The 17,082-nt window shown below is 44.3% G+C and overlaps 1 protein-coding gene across 6 annotated transcripts in view; it reads left to right on the forward strand.

Annotated features, from left to right (window-relative positions):
• Positions 1–15,516, forward strand: part of RFXANK (regulatory factor X associated ankyrin containing protein) — a 19,500-nt gene extending 3,984 nt beyond the window's left edge. For 5 of the 6 annotated variants that reach the window (XM_081960199.1, XM_081960201.1, XM_081960202.1 and 2 more), the window contains 7 exons: positions 2,207–2,290; positions 3,751–3,816; positions 4,674–4,774; positions 5,451–5,576; positions 7,788–7,854; positions 12,900–12,980; positions 14,482–15,516. In XM_081960199.1, the coding sequence (XP_081816325.1) occupies positions 2,207–2,290; positions 3,751–3,816; positions 4,674–4,774; positions 5,451–5,576; positions 7,788–7,854; positions 12,900–12,980; positions 14,482–14,561 (605 nt within the window). In that variant the 3' untranslated portion in view covers positions 14,562–15,516. Of the gene's footprint in view, positions 1–2,206; positions 2,291–3,750; positions 3,817–4,673; positions 4,775–5,450; positions 5,577–7,787; positions 7,855–8,258; positions 9,546–12,899; positions 12,981–14,481 lie in introns of those variants that run through there. The other variant, XM_081960204.1, reaches the window with a different exon arrangement.
• The last annotated feature ends 1,566 nt before the right edge of the window (positions 15,517–17,082 follow it).

Here is a 17,082-nt window from a genome sequence, read left to right on the forward strand (position 1 = left end):
AAATCTCTGGGTTTTTTTTTTCAGAATAAAAATGGTAGTTTCTCAGTCTTATGATCCGGGCAGTCCTCGACTTATGACCACAACTGAGCTCCAAATTTCTGTTGCTAAGTAAGATAGTTGTTAAGTGAATTTTGCCCCATTTGCCCCAGTTCTTAAGTGAATCGCTACAGTTGTTAAGTTAGTAACACGGTTGTTAAGTGAATAACATGGTTGTTAAGCGAATCTGGCTTCCCCACTGACTTTACTTGTCAGAAGGTCGCTAAAGGGGACCGGATGACCCTGAGACACTGCAACCGTCATAAATAGGAGCCAGTTGCCAATCATTTTGATCATGTGACCACGGAGGATCCTGCAACGGTTGTAAGTGTGGGGAAATGGTCATAAGTCACTTTTTTCAGTGCCGTTGTAACTTCGAATGGTCATTTAAGTGAGTGGCTGTAACTCAAGGACTATCTGTATTCCAGTTAAGTTAGGAATTATGAAGATGCTAAGTAGTGAAATACTGTGTCTAATTTAAACTTAATGACAATCCTGTTACACACTGAAAAAATAAACCTCATTTAATTGGACAGGATACATTTTATAATTCTTGAGAGCACCTTGCATAAATGTAATGAGAAAATATGCTGATGGGAAGTTTCTGTGCTCTGTATTCTGCCAAAAGATGAACTATTCGTTCATTTGTTGAATCTTTTCTGACCCGTGGAGTAAATGTACCCAGTTTAAATTGTCCAAGAAAACGGAAGACAGATCTGCAAAAAAAAAAAAGGTAATTCTTAACAAAAATGGCATTCATTTAAGGCAGGGGTGTCCAAACTTAGGAACTTTAAGACTTGTGGACTTCAACTCCCAGAATTCCCCAGCCAGCAAGTCTTAAAAGTTCCCAAGTTTGGACACCCCTGATTTAAGGCCTTCTCTTTCTCCTATTTGTTTGTTGCCTTAGAGCAGGCCTACAGTCAAAAAAGTCAAGATGGCCACCACAGTAGCATGGCCGCCATATAAACAGGCAAAGATTCAATGGCTCTGTGGTAGCCATTTTGATATTCCTGTCAACCCTGAAGTTGGCTTTGCCGAAGCCGTCTTGGAGCTTCCGTGCTGCCACACACGAGCTGAGGGATAGGGAGGAGGGAGGGGATAGAGATAGCTGGGGTTGTGTAGTCAAAACAAAGCACTTTTGCTTGGGAACCAAGGACATTCTCACACTTGGCCAAAGGAAGGAGGAGTGATGTTCACCAGGCCACCAGACAGTGCCTTGATTGGACCATGTGACTGATAGTTTTGGGACTGAGGGAAAAACTTTTTTTTAAATTGTTTTAATTAAACAAAACACACCCACAAAAACATTCTTCATTACATCTTCCAGAAAGCATGTCGATTGGTTACAAATAAATTTCGTGCGTTACTACAATCATTCTTTATATTTCATTCATATTGAATTTTACATTTTAAATCAAAAATCTTTATACCATCAATATACCATCATTCTCATTTAACTATATTTGTTTAAACGTGCTTTTGTCTAGAATCATTTATATTTATATTATAATAAATCTAGTCAAAAATTTATTACTAGAATTTATAAGTACCCAGGAGAGATTACATCTTTATAACAAAATCTAAACAAAAAAATATATTAATAAAATTAGGAAATCTTTTCCCCAGGTCCCATATTATAGTTTATATCCAAATTGTTTTTACCAGTTAGAGTTATTATTTCATTATTATTGTCATGATGGGTTATCGGTTAATGAATAAACATTTAAAAAACAAAAACATTCTATAAGCATCTACGTTCTACTTATTAATCACCAAAAATTAACTAAGTTTTTATTTTTATTATTTTTCCCCCATTTAATTGTGACACCAGACAGTGCCTTGATTGGACCATGTGAGTGATTATTTTGGGATTGAGGGGAAAACTTTTAATGAGGTGAAAACCGCAGGAACCTCAGAGTCGGTTTTCACCAGATTCGTGCCAGTATTATATCCAATAAAGCGATTCTTTTGAGGAATTCATCTGCCTCGGAGTTTTGCTTGGTATGGGTCTATTACTTGGAACTCCTGCCTTAGGTGTTATCTTGGTGGAATTCAACTCGGCTTCTAAAGCAAGGCTACAACTTAGCAAGCCAAGTGAATCTTACTAATTGTGGTGAATTCGATGAGCTAAAGATTCAATTTTCTCTTTCTTTCATTTCTCAAAATGCAGATGGGGGCATCCTGAAGCGTTCCAACACCTTGACAAATCGCCAACGTGGCAATGAAGTGTCTGCCTTGCCAGCTACTTTGGATAGTGAGTTTTTTCTGTGTCACAAAAGAAAACCCTTTTAGCTTTTCAGCTTTCAAGACTAAGCACAGAGAGGGGAAAACCTGTTGAAGTGGTAGACCAATAGGCAAAAGGCATTCAGATGTTATTTTAAATCTTTCATCTGAGAAACAGTGGGAGAAGTTGTATTTATTTATTGCAAATGTTATAGATTAATAGTTGTTCATAAACCTCAGGGCAGTTCAAGTACTTCTATATAAAGCAACACAGCTCATCAACATGAAGCTCCAAAATCATAGAATGTAAGGGTGGGCAGGGATCTTGGAGGTCATCTAGCCCAACCCCTTCTCAGTGCAGGACTCCACTGCAGTCATTCTAATTGAATAAATTCAAAAATGAAAGATTGGCATTTTAAAAAAAAATTCGCTTTAAGTTGCAGCTTTCATCCTGCTGTACACTCCTGTGTTTTTTTCTATTAAAAACATAAGTCTCTTGGGAAAAAAGATAAACATATTTTCCCTTGTTGTGAAAATCTGCTAGGCTTTTGCCAATATTTGATTCATTGAATTGATCAATTAATTCAAATATGGGTGACTCAAGCTGGGACAATTCATTTGTTTTTGTTTTTTTGTACATTTAATGGTTCAAATCAGGTCTAATTTAGAGATTAGGTCCAAATCAATGTATATGAATTAATTTGAATGTCGCAGGAGAAATGGAACCAATTTTAGTCTCTTAATAATAATAAAAAACATGCTATACAAGGCACTGAAAGGACACGGTGGCTCAGTGGCTAAGACCCTGAGCTTCTCGATCAGAAAGGTCGGCAGTTTGGCGGTTCGAATTCCTAGCACCGCATAATGGAGTGAACACCCGTTTCTTGTCCCAGCTTCTGCCAACCTAGCAGTTCGAAAGCATATAAAAATACAAGTAGAAAAATAGGAGCCACCTTTTGTGGAAGGTAAAAGCATTACGTATGCCTTCGGCGTTTAGTCTTGCTGGCCATATGACCACGGAGATGTCTTCAGATAGCACTGGCTCTTTGGCTTTGAAACGGAGATGAGCACCACCCCCTAGAGTCGGGAACAATAGCACTTACGTGCGAGGGGAACCTTTACCTTTACCTGTATACAAGGCACTGGATGAAAAATTCAGTTTCCTTATAATCAAGCTTTTATGTTTTTTGAGTCAAATTTTTGTCCCAATGGTTTGTCAAGATAATGCATGTTTTGCTAAAGGAATGAATAAGATTTCTCCCAAGTTTAAAAATATTGCACTTAGCTCCTTTCTCACCCACTGAAATCAGTATAAAATTATGTAATGTAAAACATACTTGAATTAGCAACTCTGTGCCTCAGTAAACCTGAAATGTGCTTGATTGTTAAAAAGATACTCAAAATTGCATTATTTTGCACGATTCATTCATATTTATTAATTTATTAACCCTTAAGCTGTCTTGATCATTGTCTTCTCTTTTCATTTTCTAGCTCTGTCCATTCACCAGCTGGCAGCTCAGGGTGAACTGATCTTGTTAAAGGAAAACCTCCGAAAAGGTGAGCCATGAAATTTCTCAGTTTCTCACTCTTTTGCTAGAGAGAGCCTTAGTTTGAACAGCTTTAAGAATCGTGTACTTCAATTCCCAGAATCCCTCAGAATGCTGGCTGAGGTATTCTGGGAGTTGGAGTCCACACCTCTTAAAGTTGCTGTGTTTGCGAAACGCTATGCTAGAACAGTGTTTCTTAAACTTTCTACCAGGACCCCTTCTCACTTTTAAAAATTATGCAGTACCCCAGAAGTGTTTTTATTTGTACGAGCTATATTGGCCATATTAAAAATTAAAACCAATCAATTTGTTATTGCTAGTTGTGTTTGATTAATGGAATTTTAATATTTTATTATTTTTTAACATAGGCTGGCAAATAATTTTGACTGAGGACAACTGAGAGAGTCTTTGGGGTACCCCTGACAGTTTTAGGGCTATGGATGTCAGCCCTGGAAGCCATCTTTTACATTGGGCCTTCAGGCCTGCCACATTCAAAGCTGTGGGAAAATGGGAGGGGAATTATATGGAGTATGGGAGATATGTAGTCATAATAACATTCCTTTCTCAGAGTCAAGGTCATCTTTCCCTGCACCTGGAGTGGTGTGACTGGGAGGCATCTCCAGTTGGGACGGTGTCTGATTGGACCATGTGATGGACATGTGGGTGCTGGGCAGGGGCTTGGACTTTCATTTGGATGGGGAAAACCTGGAAGCTTTCAGATGTGGGTTTCCCCAGATTTGCGAATATGACATCTCTAATAAAATGGAACTTTGAGGAACCTCAAGTCTCAGAGCCTTCTCTCATTGGGGGTGTTACCTGACAATGGATTTCAATCAGGCTCCACTGCCCACTTGATCCTTTTTACAGGTGAGAACCTGCTGAATAAGCCAGATGAGCGAGGATTCACCCCTCTGATGTGGGCCTCGGCTTTTGGAGAGTTTGAAACCGTCCGCAGCATGCTAGAATGGGTATGAAAGCTTGCCTGGAGATAATGGCCTTAGAAAGCCAATATTTCTGGCAGTTTTAAATGTTCTCTAAATCTGGGGTCTCCAGGCAACTTTAAGACTTGTAGACTTCAACTCCCAGAATTCCTCAGCCAGCATGCTTTAAGTTGGGTGGACTTCCACTCCCAGAATTCCACAGTCAGCATGTTTAAGATGGGTGGACTTCCACTCCCAGAATCCCCCAGCCATCACGCTTTAAGATGGGTGGACTTCAATTCCCAGAATTCCCCAGCTATCATGCTTTAAGATGGGTGGAATTCCACTCCCAGAATCCCCCAGCCATCACGCTTTAAGATGGGTGGACCTCCACTCCCAGAATCCCCCAGCCATCACGCTTTAAGATGGGTGGACTTCCACTCCCAGAATTCCCCAGTCAGCATGCTTTAAGATGGGTGGACTTCAATTCCCAGAATCCCCCAGCTATCATGCTTTAAGATGGGTAGACTTCCACTCCCAGAATTCCCCAGTCAGCATGCTTTAAAATGAGTGGACTTCAATTCCCAGAATTTCCCAGCCAGCATCTTTAAGATGGGTACATTTCCACTCCCAGAATTCCCCAGCCAGGGTGTTGAAGACCATAAATCTTAAAGTTGCCAAGGTTGGAGATCCCTGCTATAAATCTTTCTCTCCCTCTCTGTAGGGCGCAGATCCCCACGTCCTCGCTAAGGAGCGAGAGAGTGCCTTGTCCCTCGCCAGCACAGGAGGATACACGGGCATTGTCACCTTGCTGTTGGAGAAGGCCGTGGACATCAACACCTATGATTGGGTAACTGTCTGTGGCACTGAGGGAGGAGAGCTGAAGTGGTCCAGTAAGATAGAATGATTGAAGGGGTCAAAAGCCACAGGGGCATCCCGTAGGGCCAGCTCTGCTCATTCCTACCACAAATCATCCACAAAAGCCCTTCGTGGTTTGGATACCCTTCTCCAGGTTTCAACCTGGATGGAAGACTGTTGAGGTAGTCTGCTCCCTCTTCAGTTCTTTGGAGTTGCAAGTCCGCCATTTTTTCAGCAACCTTCTCTAAAATGGGGAGATGACAGAGAGGATGGGGGTTGTCTAAATTTCTGCCTCTTTTGTCTCTTTCCCTTAGAGCAGGGGTGTCCAAACTTGGGAACTTTAAGACTTGTGGACTTCAACTCCCAGAATTCCCCAGCCAGCCATGCTGGCTGGGGAATTCTGGGAGTTGAAGTCCACAAGTCTTAAAGTTCCCAAGTTTGGACACCCCTGCCTTAGAGGATTAAGTTTTGGACAACGTCCTGGAGTTTGTATGCTTTGGGGGCCAGCCTCATTGATGGGGGCTTGTAATTTAACTCAGAATTGCCGTGGTGTTATTTTGGATTAAAATTTAAAACTGCCCTTTTTCTCAGCCCAATCTGCACAGGTTCTTTAAATTGACCTGATCAGGAGCGTTGTATGAGCCCAACCTGTTTTTTTCTAGCTCCTAAAATCCAAAAAGCGCCAGAACATTCAGTCTCTCCTACATTCCTATTTTATTACCATATTTTTAGGATTATAAAACGCACTGGAGTATAAGACGCACCAAGATTTTGAAGAGGTAAATTTAAAAAAAAAAAGTTTTTGAACTCTGCAGGCCTCCCAAACCCTCTGCGCGCCTCGGGATTTTTTGTGAAAAATGGGGCATGCAGAGAGTTTGAGAGGCCTGTAAAGTGCTCCTGGGGAGTGGGGGTAAAAACGAGCAAAAAAAGGCCCGTTTTTCACAAAAACAGGCCCATTTTTTGAAAAAAAAGAGGGCATGCATAGGATTTGGGAAGTTTGTAGAGTGCTCTTGGGGGCTGGGGGGGGAATGAGCAAAAGACGGTCCGTTTTTTGCTCGTTTATGCCCTTCTCAGCCCCCAGGAGCACTTTGCAGGCCTTCCAAACCCTCTGTACGTCCATTTTTGCGAAGGGGGTGGGGTTTCGGGAGGCCAAAAATGCTGTATTCAGTCTATAAGATGCACCCAGATTTTCACCCTCTTTTTTGGGGGGGGAAGGTGCGTCTTATACTCTGAAAAATATGGTAATCATTTTTATTTTAGTTGACTTTTCTCTTCAAAAGCATTATATACCTGCCCGTATTCATATCACAACAATCCTGCAAGATAATAAGACGAAGAGGCTATAATTGAGATCAAATGTGTGGCTGAAATACGTTACAACCTAACTTTAAAATTTGAATCTTGCCTTGTTGAGCCCTGTTATCATCTGTAGATAATGAAGACAGGCAGATATATAATGCTTTTGGAGAGAAGTCAACTAGAATTAAAATAATTAACAAAATAGGAATGTAGGAGAGACTGAATGTCCAGGTCTCATTGTTGCATTAAGTCATGCTGGCTGGGGATTATAGGACCTGTTCAACACCTGTGGAGCAAGCCAGGTGAAAGTATCTAAGTGCAGGGACCCTGGGCCCTCTTGATCAAAAGGCATTTAGAAAGGAGAGCTATGATTCTTAAGAATTGTGTTTCTCAATCTTGGGGACTTTAAAATCCCCGGACTTCAGTTCCTAGAATGGCAGGCTGGAGAATTCTGGAAATGAAGTCCACTCATCTTAAAATCCCCAAGGTTGAGAAACATTGTCTTTGTTGTGGCCTGCCAGTGGCCAGCAGAGCTGGCAGCAGATTCGGACAGGGAGACGTGATAGCAGTCTTCCAATATCTCAGGGGTTGCCACAAAGAAAGGGGAGTCAAGCTATTCTCCAAAGCACCTGAGGGCAGGACAAGAAGCAATGGGTGGAAACTAATCAAGGAGAGAAGCAACTTGGAACTGAAGATAAATTTCCTGACAGTTAGAACAATTAATCAGTGGAACAGCTTGCCTCCAGAAGCTGTGAATGCCCCAACACTGGAAGTCTTTAAGAAGATGTTGGATAGCCATTTGTCTGAAATGGTATAGGGTTTCCTGTCTAGGCAGGGGGTTGGACTAGAAGACCTCCAAGGTCCCTTCCAACTCTGTTATTCTATTCTATTCTATTCTTTACAGAATGGTGGGACTCCACTGCTTTATGCCGTACGGGGCAATCACGTGAAGTGCGTTGAGGCCTTGCTAGGTAAGTCAAACGCATGTGCTATGCTTGATCTTTTAATCCAGGGGTGTCCAAACTTGGGAACTTTAAGACTTGTGGACTTCAACTCCCAGAATTCCTTCTATCGCCTTCTATCCCCCCTCCCCCCCATTGAAAAAAAGTTATTCTGGCATGGAGGATTTAGATCAGGGGTGTCCAAACTTGGGAACTTTTAAGACTTGTGGACTTCAACTCCCAGCTGGCTGGGGAATTCTGGGAGTTGAAGTCCACAAGTCTTAAAAGTTCCCAAGTTTGGACACCCCTGATCTAAATCCTCCATGCCAGAATAACTTTTTTTCAATGGGGGGGAGGGGGGATAGAAGGCGATCTTTTGGAAGCTTTTATATTATTTCCAGGTTTAAGCATTGTTTTTTTCTTGTACGCTACAGATGATAAAACATTGACTGTGAATTCCATCCAAAATGGCAGAACATCTCAGCATCCGTTTGGGGCAATTGGCTCCATCAAAATTTTATGACCCAGTCAGGAGATAATAATAGTAAATAGGTCCCCTGGGTGCAATCCCCCCCAAAAAAACATCTGGAGCACCCCTTGAACACAGCTGGTATTGACAAAATCACCATGGGTCAATTGCAAAAGGCAGCTTGACGTGGAACAGATTCCATCCTGTGACGATGCTTTTAACGCCATCAAAGAACATCTGCCTGTCCCAGATTCTGAGGAAGGACTCGGGCGAACTAAAATGCCAAATCCAGCCTAAACATTTGGCTGATTGTGCAGCCAACCATAATAATAATAATACAGGTAGTCTTCAAATTACAACAGTTTATTTAGTTCGAAGTTACAACGGCACTGAAAAAAGTGACTTACCATATTTTTCAGAGTATAAGACGCTCTGAAGTATAAGACCCACCTAGCTTTTGTGGAGGAAAACAAGGGGGGGGGGGAATCTGCTTCTGCCTCCCAGCAATTTCCCCCCTTGCAACAAACAGCAAACAGTACCGACAATATACACTGTTTATGGTGTTACATTTTAGATAATAATTGTACAGATGCTGTTAAAATTGATGCGGCTTTCTGGAAGTATACATTATTCTCTGCTACTTAAAAGAAGATACAATAGCACTGGGCCTCTTCAGATCAAGCATTTCTTTTAAAAAGTTTCTTCATTTTTTTAAGTTGTCAACAATAATAATAAAGCAGTCTTTAAAAAATAAGTCTAATAATTTGAACATTCTATAGGCATTTAGAGTTATTGACTTACCTCCTTGCAGCAAACAGCAACAGCCTGATTAGCACAAGAAAAAAAAATCTGCCTCTGCCTCCCAGCAATCTGCCTCCTGCAGCAAACAGCAAGTTTCACTTTCAATTTCAGCAGGGGCCTCCTGATCATCAGCTGTTTTTCGGTAGACTCGAGGGAGGGGCAACTCCTGGGATATTCTCACAGTCTGATTGGTCGAGAAGACTGAGGGTCTTTTAACCTCCTCCTTTCCCCATGGTTCCCAGTTCCTCTTAGTCTTTGGTCCAAGCACTGTTTGAGTTCCCAGAGTGAGTAAAAATTTTAATTGATTAGATATATATATTGGCTATTCTAAATTCCAAATTGTCTGAGCTGCTACTTGCAGAGACAGGGTCCTCCGTCTCGCAGCAAGCCGGGGGGACAGCAAATTGGCTCCACTTTTCTCCTGTGTTCTTCGGGAGCTCTGACCGATCCCTGGAACTACGGGGGTGTCAGGCTCTCCTTTTCGCAACTCTATGGGAAGGGCTGCTGGCCAGAGGCTACGATCAGGCTGCGGGCTATTAATTCAGCTCTGCAAGCCTGCCTGGTTGCAACGAGCTGCCGCAAGCCATTTCAAGCCGCGGCTGAAGAAAAAAAGCCGTGTGCAGCGTGAGGAGCCTTCCGACGGCCATTTTGGCTGCGCACACGTGGAGGCACGCACGTGGAAGAGGCCATTTGTAAGCCCCGAAAATTACTACTTGCATCGCGGCCAGTGTCGGGCCAGCAAGTTTAGCCTCAGCAGCCCAATCCTCCCTCCCTCAAGGCCCTTACAGTGGCTGGTGACTTTGGATAGCAGCACCCTCAGGACATGTGAGTGGTTCCAATGGTGGAGAGCAGGCAGACCACTTCGATGGCCCAGGGGGGTGCCCAGAACGTGCCCGAGGAGAGGGAAGGACCCAGAACCAGGGCAGCAGCGGTCAAACCTACAGCGGCCCAGCAGCCCTCCAGAGCAACCCAGAGGGATGAGACCAGGTGCCAAAAGGCTCTGGAAAAAGTGATTGCTAGGGCAGAACACCAGGCCCAAGCCATCAAGCCCTCTTCTCCTTCCAGATCTAGGTCTCCGTTAAGGCCGGTATCTGCCCATTCAGCTTCTCCCCCTAGGGTGTTCAGTCCTTCTTCCCCTTCTATCTCTCCTGTTGAGGCACACAGGCAATCAGGCCTGGAAATTTCTCCCTCCCCTCCTGTCTCACCCCATGGGTCGAGGGAGATGGTTGAGGATCCATTGGAGGGTTCATCTAGGGGATTCCTCCCTCCCTGCACCCTAGCTCCACAGGGCCCTGATCCGGGACACTCTGTGGATGAATTTGAGGATCTGGAATTGCTCCCTGAGAGCATTAAGAGGCTTATTTCCTCTGCCATTTCAAAAGGAGTTGCCTCTGCAGTTTCCTTGAGGGATCAGCAATCCTATAGGGAGCCTAGGCCCCAGGAACTCTTCTGATCTTAGACTTCAGCCTGCGAGGCCTCCTTCTCCCTCAGTAGTTAGTGAGGGTTCAGTGCTAGGGGAGGATCTGCGCCAGGACACGGGGTTCTCGGAGGATGAGGAGACTGTTCTCCCAGATCCTCCGGCCTTCCCCAATCTCTTTGCTCCCCCATGTTTAAACCTTTATTGCACAAAGCAAAGAAGACCACTAAGGTCGGTACAGGGGATCCTGCCATTCCCCCTCCCAGAGACCCTAACTTGGTCATGTTCTCTAATACAGCGGCCAATAAGGAGGAGGTTCCTGCTCCTCCCCTTTTTCTAGAGGTGGTAAAGAATCAGTGGGCTCGCCCTTCTACCTTTCCCAATCCTGGGAGTAACGACCACCGCTTCTACAATATGGAGAAGGCCTTTTCCCAGGCTCTCCAGTTGCCTAATGTTGACCCTCCTATAGCCTCCCTTGCTAATGCTTCCTCAGTAGTGACAGGGGATGTAGCTGATAAGTTGAAACCGGAGGACATGCGGGCAGAACTTAATTTCAACTTAATTTCAACGGCAATAAAGTCCGCTGCAGCTGCCTCCTATTTCAACCGATCAGCCGCCATGTGGCTTCGTCAGTTGCAGGGTCGCATTCCGATCCAGGATGAGAGACTTCATCAGGACATTACAAAAATCATTGCTGCCACGCAGTTCTCTGCGGATGCCACCCTAGTTGCTGTAAAGTACTCATCCCGAGCACTGGCCACCTCGGTGACTTCTAGGCGGCTGTTATGGTTGCGCAATTGGCAGATGGACAATACGTCCAAGTGGGGTCCGGCGGCTGCGCCCTACTCTGAACCCAATCTTTTTGGTGAATGTTTGGATCCCCTTCTCATAGAGAATAGGGATAAAAAGAAGGTCTTGCCAACCAACACCAAGAAGACGGACAATCGCCCTTCCTCGTACCGCAGGCTCCTTCAGGGCCCCTGAACCAGAGAATCAACAACAGAGGTATGCCCCTTATAGATCAGATAGGTATTTTCAGAGGCCCTACTACCAGGATAGAGGCAGGTTCTAGGGCCAGTCCAGGCAGCCCTTTTGAGGGGGGGGGGCGCCCCTTGCACAAAGGGAAATGACTCCAACCGGAGCATTCCCATAGGAGGCCGCCTGGAACTGTTTGTGGATCTGAGAGATCGCGTGACTTCAGATGCCTGGGTTCGATCCACTATCCGTAACGGACTCTGCCTGGAGTTCCTTTCCATGCCCCCGACCTTCTTCAGAACCTTTCCGCTATTGCAGCTTCCACAAGCCCCATTTCCTGCTGCAAAGAGGTAAATTGCTGGGAGGCAGAGGCCAAAGGTTGGGGGCCGGTGGGTGGGGCTACATTCGGTATATAAGACACACCCAAATTTTCACCCTCTTTTAGGGGGGTGGGAAAGGTGCGTCTTATATTCCCAAAAATACGGTATAACTGTTTTCCCCACTTACGACCGTTGCCGCATCTCCAGTGGTCATGTGATCAAAATTAAAACACTTGGTGACTGACTCATTTATGACAGTTGCCGTGTCCCGGGTCACGTGACCACCATTGGTAACCTTCTGACAAGCAAAGTCAATGGGGAAGCCAGATTCACTTAATAACTGCAGCGATTCACTTAACAACTGTGGCAAGAAAAGTGGTGAAATGGGACCAAAGTCACTTAACACATGTCTCGCTTAGCAACAGAAATTTTGAGCCCAGTTGTGGTCGTTAAGTCGAGGACTACCTGGGTTTGGTTACCCTGCAAGTTACCCTTCCCTGCTCTCAATGAAGCAGATTTAAGCCTCAGCTGTAATGTTTTTCCTAGTCTTTTAGGTTGCCACAAAATGATTCCCAATTCGGCTGCAGTGAAGTTCCCAATCTATGATGTGGTCCTTCATTGTAATTACCGTATTTTTCAGAATATAAGATGCACCCTTTTCCCTCAAAAAAAGAGTGAAAATCTGGGTTCGTCTTATACACTGAATACAGCATTTTTGGCCTCCTAAAATCCCACCCCCTTCACCAAAATGGCCATGCATAGCCTTTAGGAGGCTTCCAGAGTGCTTCTGGGGGCTGGGGAGGGCAGAAATGAGTGAAAAATGGGGCATTTTTTGCTCATTTATGCCCCTCCCAGCCCCCAGGAGCACTCTATAAGCCTCCTAAAGGCTATGCATGCCCCCCCCTTTTTTTTTTTACAAAAAACGGCCCCCTTTTTGGGAGGTCTGTAGAGTGCAGAAACTTTTTTAAAATTTCCCTCTTCAAAAATCTTGGTGCGTCTTATACTCCGAAAAATACAGAATTTGTGAATTTTAGCTTGTTAGGATGACATGAGGAGTCATAACCCATCCATTTTTTTTGCTCTGTGTTTTAAGCCCGTGGCGCAGACCTTACCACTGAAGCTGATTCTGGGTATACTCCAATGGACCTCGCGGTGGCTTTGGGTCACAAAAATGGTAAGTTTTTTTGGGGGGGATTCTTTCATAGCAGCCCCACCTTCACAGACAGGCAAAGCAAACCAGAATGCTTCTCAGCAGATTTATTATCGTATGGCACACTCACATCACATTCCGATAAAAACACAAATGATAAAAAATACAAAATACGAAACATAAAACTCTAAAATATGATAAATGTTATGTCTAGATAACAATTTTGTTATTTAGTCACAGCCGGAAAATCAACAAAGTGCCCATTACAGTCAGGTCTCATATTGTTACAGCTGGTGTGTGAAATGTGCATGCTCATAGCCTGCTGTAGCATCTTGTTGGTGAATGTGATTTATGACACAGACAGAAGGGAGGGGATACAGGGGATGCGTTCAAACGCAATTAAGCGGAAATCAGTTTCGGCTCCCCAGAAGAACATGCCAAAATGTTGATCCTAATAAATGAATGGATTTCTCTTGACCTTTGTCTTGAGGCTTGTAAATTAATTAGGCCATCCTTTGGAATCTTCACACTGACTTTGCTTGTCAGAAAGTGGCCAAAGGGGATCACATGATCCCAGAAGACTACAACTGTCATTTTGATCACGTGACCATGCAATGGTTGGGTGAAAAACTTTCATAGGTCACTTTTTTTCCGGTGGCGTTGCAGCTTCAAATCTTCATTAAATGAGCAGCTGTGAGTCAAGGACTGCCTTTACTTATCCTTCCTGTGCAGTAGAATAAACATACTTTAATAATACAATAGCAGAGTTGGAAGGGACCTTGGAGGTCTTCTAGTCCAACCCCCTGCCTAGGCAGGAAACCCTATACCGTTTCAGACAAATGGCTATCCAACATCTTAAAGACTTCCAGTGTTGGGGCTTTCACAACTTCTGGAGGCAAGTTGTTCCACGGATTAATTGTTCTAACTGTCAGGAAATTTCTCTTTAGTTCTAGGTTGCTTCTCTCCTTGATTACTTTCCACCCATTGCTTCTTGTTCTACACTCAGGTGCCTTGGAGAATAGTTTGACTCCCTCTTCTTTGTGGCAACCCCTGAGATATTGGATCACTGCTATCATGTCTCCCCTAGTCCTTCTTTTCATTAAACTAGACATACCCACTTGATACACAGATGACTTACTCTCTGGAGAAAAATACTGTGGGGGTAAGACATCCCTAGCACCCCTCGGGGTGTGTGTTCTGTTAAGATGCAGTCTGTTGTGCCTTTAAATGGCTTCTACTGTACAGTGCAGTGGAGTTGTCATGGTTAACAGCTTCACAGTACTCCACAAGGGGGCTCTGTCTGGTAAGAGGGAAAATCCAACATTAGAAATTACATTTGATCCAAACATTTTCCCCCTATAAATAAATACCCAGGCAACACCGGATTATCGGCTAGTAGAAAATATTTGTAGCTCGGTTTTTAGATTTTGGTAGTGGTTTGCTCTCCAAGCTTGTTTCAATTTAGTTTGTCAAAACGATTAAATATACTTTTCCTAACAGTAAAAATTTTTCTTTGCCTTTCCAGTCCAGCAAGTGATTGAAAAACACATCCTCAAGTTATTGCAAAACAAGGGAAGAGATGACAAAAGAGAAGAGTCTGAGTGACAAATATCTCCGTTGTCTCCTCTGGAATCAAAGAAATGGATGGAAGGGGGGGAATGGGGTGTCTTTGAGACGGGCATCTTCCATGCCAGCCTGCAGAGATGGAACTGAACCGGGCATTTTCAGACAACAGGGTACAGAAAGAAGCACCTGAGTTTTTCCCAAAAGAAAACTCCGCTTTCTTGAACAGTGAGGTTACAGGATCCCAATATCAAGTCGGCTTTCTTCTCAAGGAATTGCTAATTTACCTCTCCTGCAGATTTATGGAAATTTCTCCTGAACGCCAAACCATAAATTGGGGGTGGGGTAGAAACTGTATTGAGCAGAAGCTTCCGTTAGATCAGGAGCCTCCAAACCAGTGGTAGGTTGCAGGCGGTACGCCCTGGTATGGGCGTACCGGTGCCTGCCGGGAGCACCGGGTACCAATATGGTACGGTGCTCTGGAGGGCCCACCCGCCTGAGCTCCTTACCTGTATTTGAGCTCTTCGATGCTTCGAGCACAGAGCGAATGGTGCCTGCGCGATGCTCTGCTGAGCAGCTGGAGCGTCGCGAGGCGTCACGAAGGATGCATGCGTGCGTGTGCGCATGTGGGGGACGCCAGGCCCCGTTGCACCGTAGTGGTTGCAACAGGATCCAGAACCCACCATTGCTCCAAACTTTGCAACTTCTAAGAGTTGTGGTCTTCAACTCCCAGAATTCCTCAGCCGGCAGTCAAGCTAGGAATTCTGGGAATTGAAGTCCACAAGTCTTAAAAGTTGCTTTTAAACTGTACAAAAATCATCTTTGGCTCTACGTGTGTGCAGAAGAGAGAGAGGAGGGGGGAAAACGCCGTTTCCTCAGTTGCTGGGGGTGAATCAGGGTTGGGTCAGAAGAAGCTGACCGACAAACTTTCACAAGATTTGAAGAGAATATTTTTGTTTAACAGAAATAAATATTTATATATGTATGTATATGTATGTATGTATATGTATATGTATGTGTATGTGTATGTGTATGTGTATATATATATATATATATATATATATATATATATATATATATATATATATATATATATATATATATATATATATATATATATATATATATATATATATATATATATATATATACATATATACATATATACATATATACACACACACACACGTAACAGGCTTACTGAGTGATTTTCATTTCAAATCGACTGCTTTGGGTCTAGTTTTTACATTTTACTCCTGGGATTTTCTCATTTCCGTGAATGCATCTGGTTTAGGCTTGCATGTATAATGAGGTCCTCAAATTGCGACAATCGGGACGAGACTTTCAGTTGATCAGCCTTGGTTAATTGTTCTCCTCTTAAAAGATCTCCAGCGCTAAAGCTCCCACAACTTCCAAAGGCAACTTCTGTTCCATTGGTTGATTGTTCTCACTGTCAGGTAATTTCTCCTTAGTTCTAGGCTGCTTCCCTCCGTGGTTAGTTTCCATCCATTGCTTCTTTCCTTGCCTTCTGGTGATTTGGAGAATAGCTTGACCCCCTCTTCTTTGTGGCAGCCCCTCAAATATTGGAACACTGGTAACATGTCACCCCCCTAGTTCCCGGGATGGTGAACCTGTGGCACGCGGAGCCATTTGTCAGGGCACGCGAGGCGCTGCCCTGTCAGCTGGCCAGCGCACATGCATGCACTGGCCAGCTGAGTTCACTCTTTTTTAAAGCCATTTTTCGCCCTCCCCAGGCTCCAGAGGCTTTTAGGAGCCTGGGGAGGGCGAAAACAACCTCCCCCCCCCTCCGGAGGCTTCAGGAGCTTCCCTGAAGCCTCCAGAGCGCAAAAAAACAGCCCTACAGTCAAACCAGAATTTCGTGAACAGACTTCCGGTTTGCTTGTAGGGCCATTTTTAGTCCTCCGGAGCCTTCAGGGAAGCTCTTGAAGCCTCTGGAGGGCCTCTGGGGAGCGGGGGAGGCTGTTTTTGCCCTCCCCAAGGCTCCTATAACGCCTCGAGCCTGGGGAGGGCAAAAAAAGCATGCAAAAAATGGGGGGAGCGCCTGTCATGCGTGCATGTGCACTGGGGGTGGTGGTCACGCATTGCATTATGGGTGCAGCACGCCCACGCACGACCCCCCTGCGCTCCCCCCTCTTATGCCAAAAAAGGTTCGCCATCACTGCCCTAGTCCTTCTTTTGACTAGATTAAAGATAAAGATATGCTTTCGAACTGCTAGGTTGGCAGAAGCTGGGGCAAGTAACGGGAGCTCACTCCGTTACACTAGGGATTCCAACCGCCAAACTGCCGACCTTTCTGATCGACAAGCTCAGCGTCTTAGCCACTGAGCCACTCTGTCCCTTTCACTAGATTAGACATACCCAATTCCAGCAACCATTCGTTATACGTTTTACTCTCCAGTCCCCTAATCATCTTTGTCGCTCTTCTCTGCCCTCTTTCTAGAGTCTCCACATCTTTTTTATAACATGGTGACCAAAACTGGATGCAGCACAGGTAGTCCTCGACTTATGACCACAATTGAACCCAACATTTCTGTTGTTATAC

The sequence above is a fragment of the Natrix helvetica genome (assembly GCF_964273705.1).
Source record: "Natrix helvetica genome assembly, chromosome: 1".
Lineage (NCBI taxonomy): Eukaryota > Metazoa > Chordata > Lepidosauria > Squamata > Natricidae > Natrix > Natrix helvetica.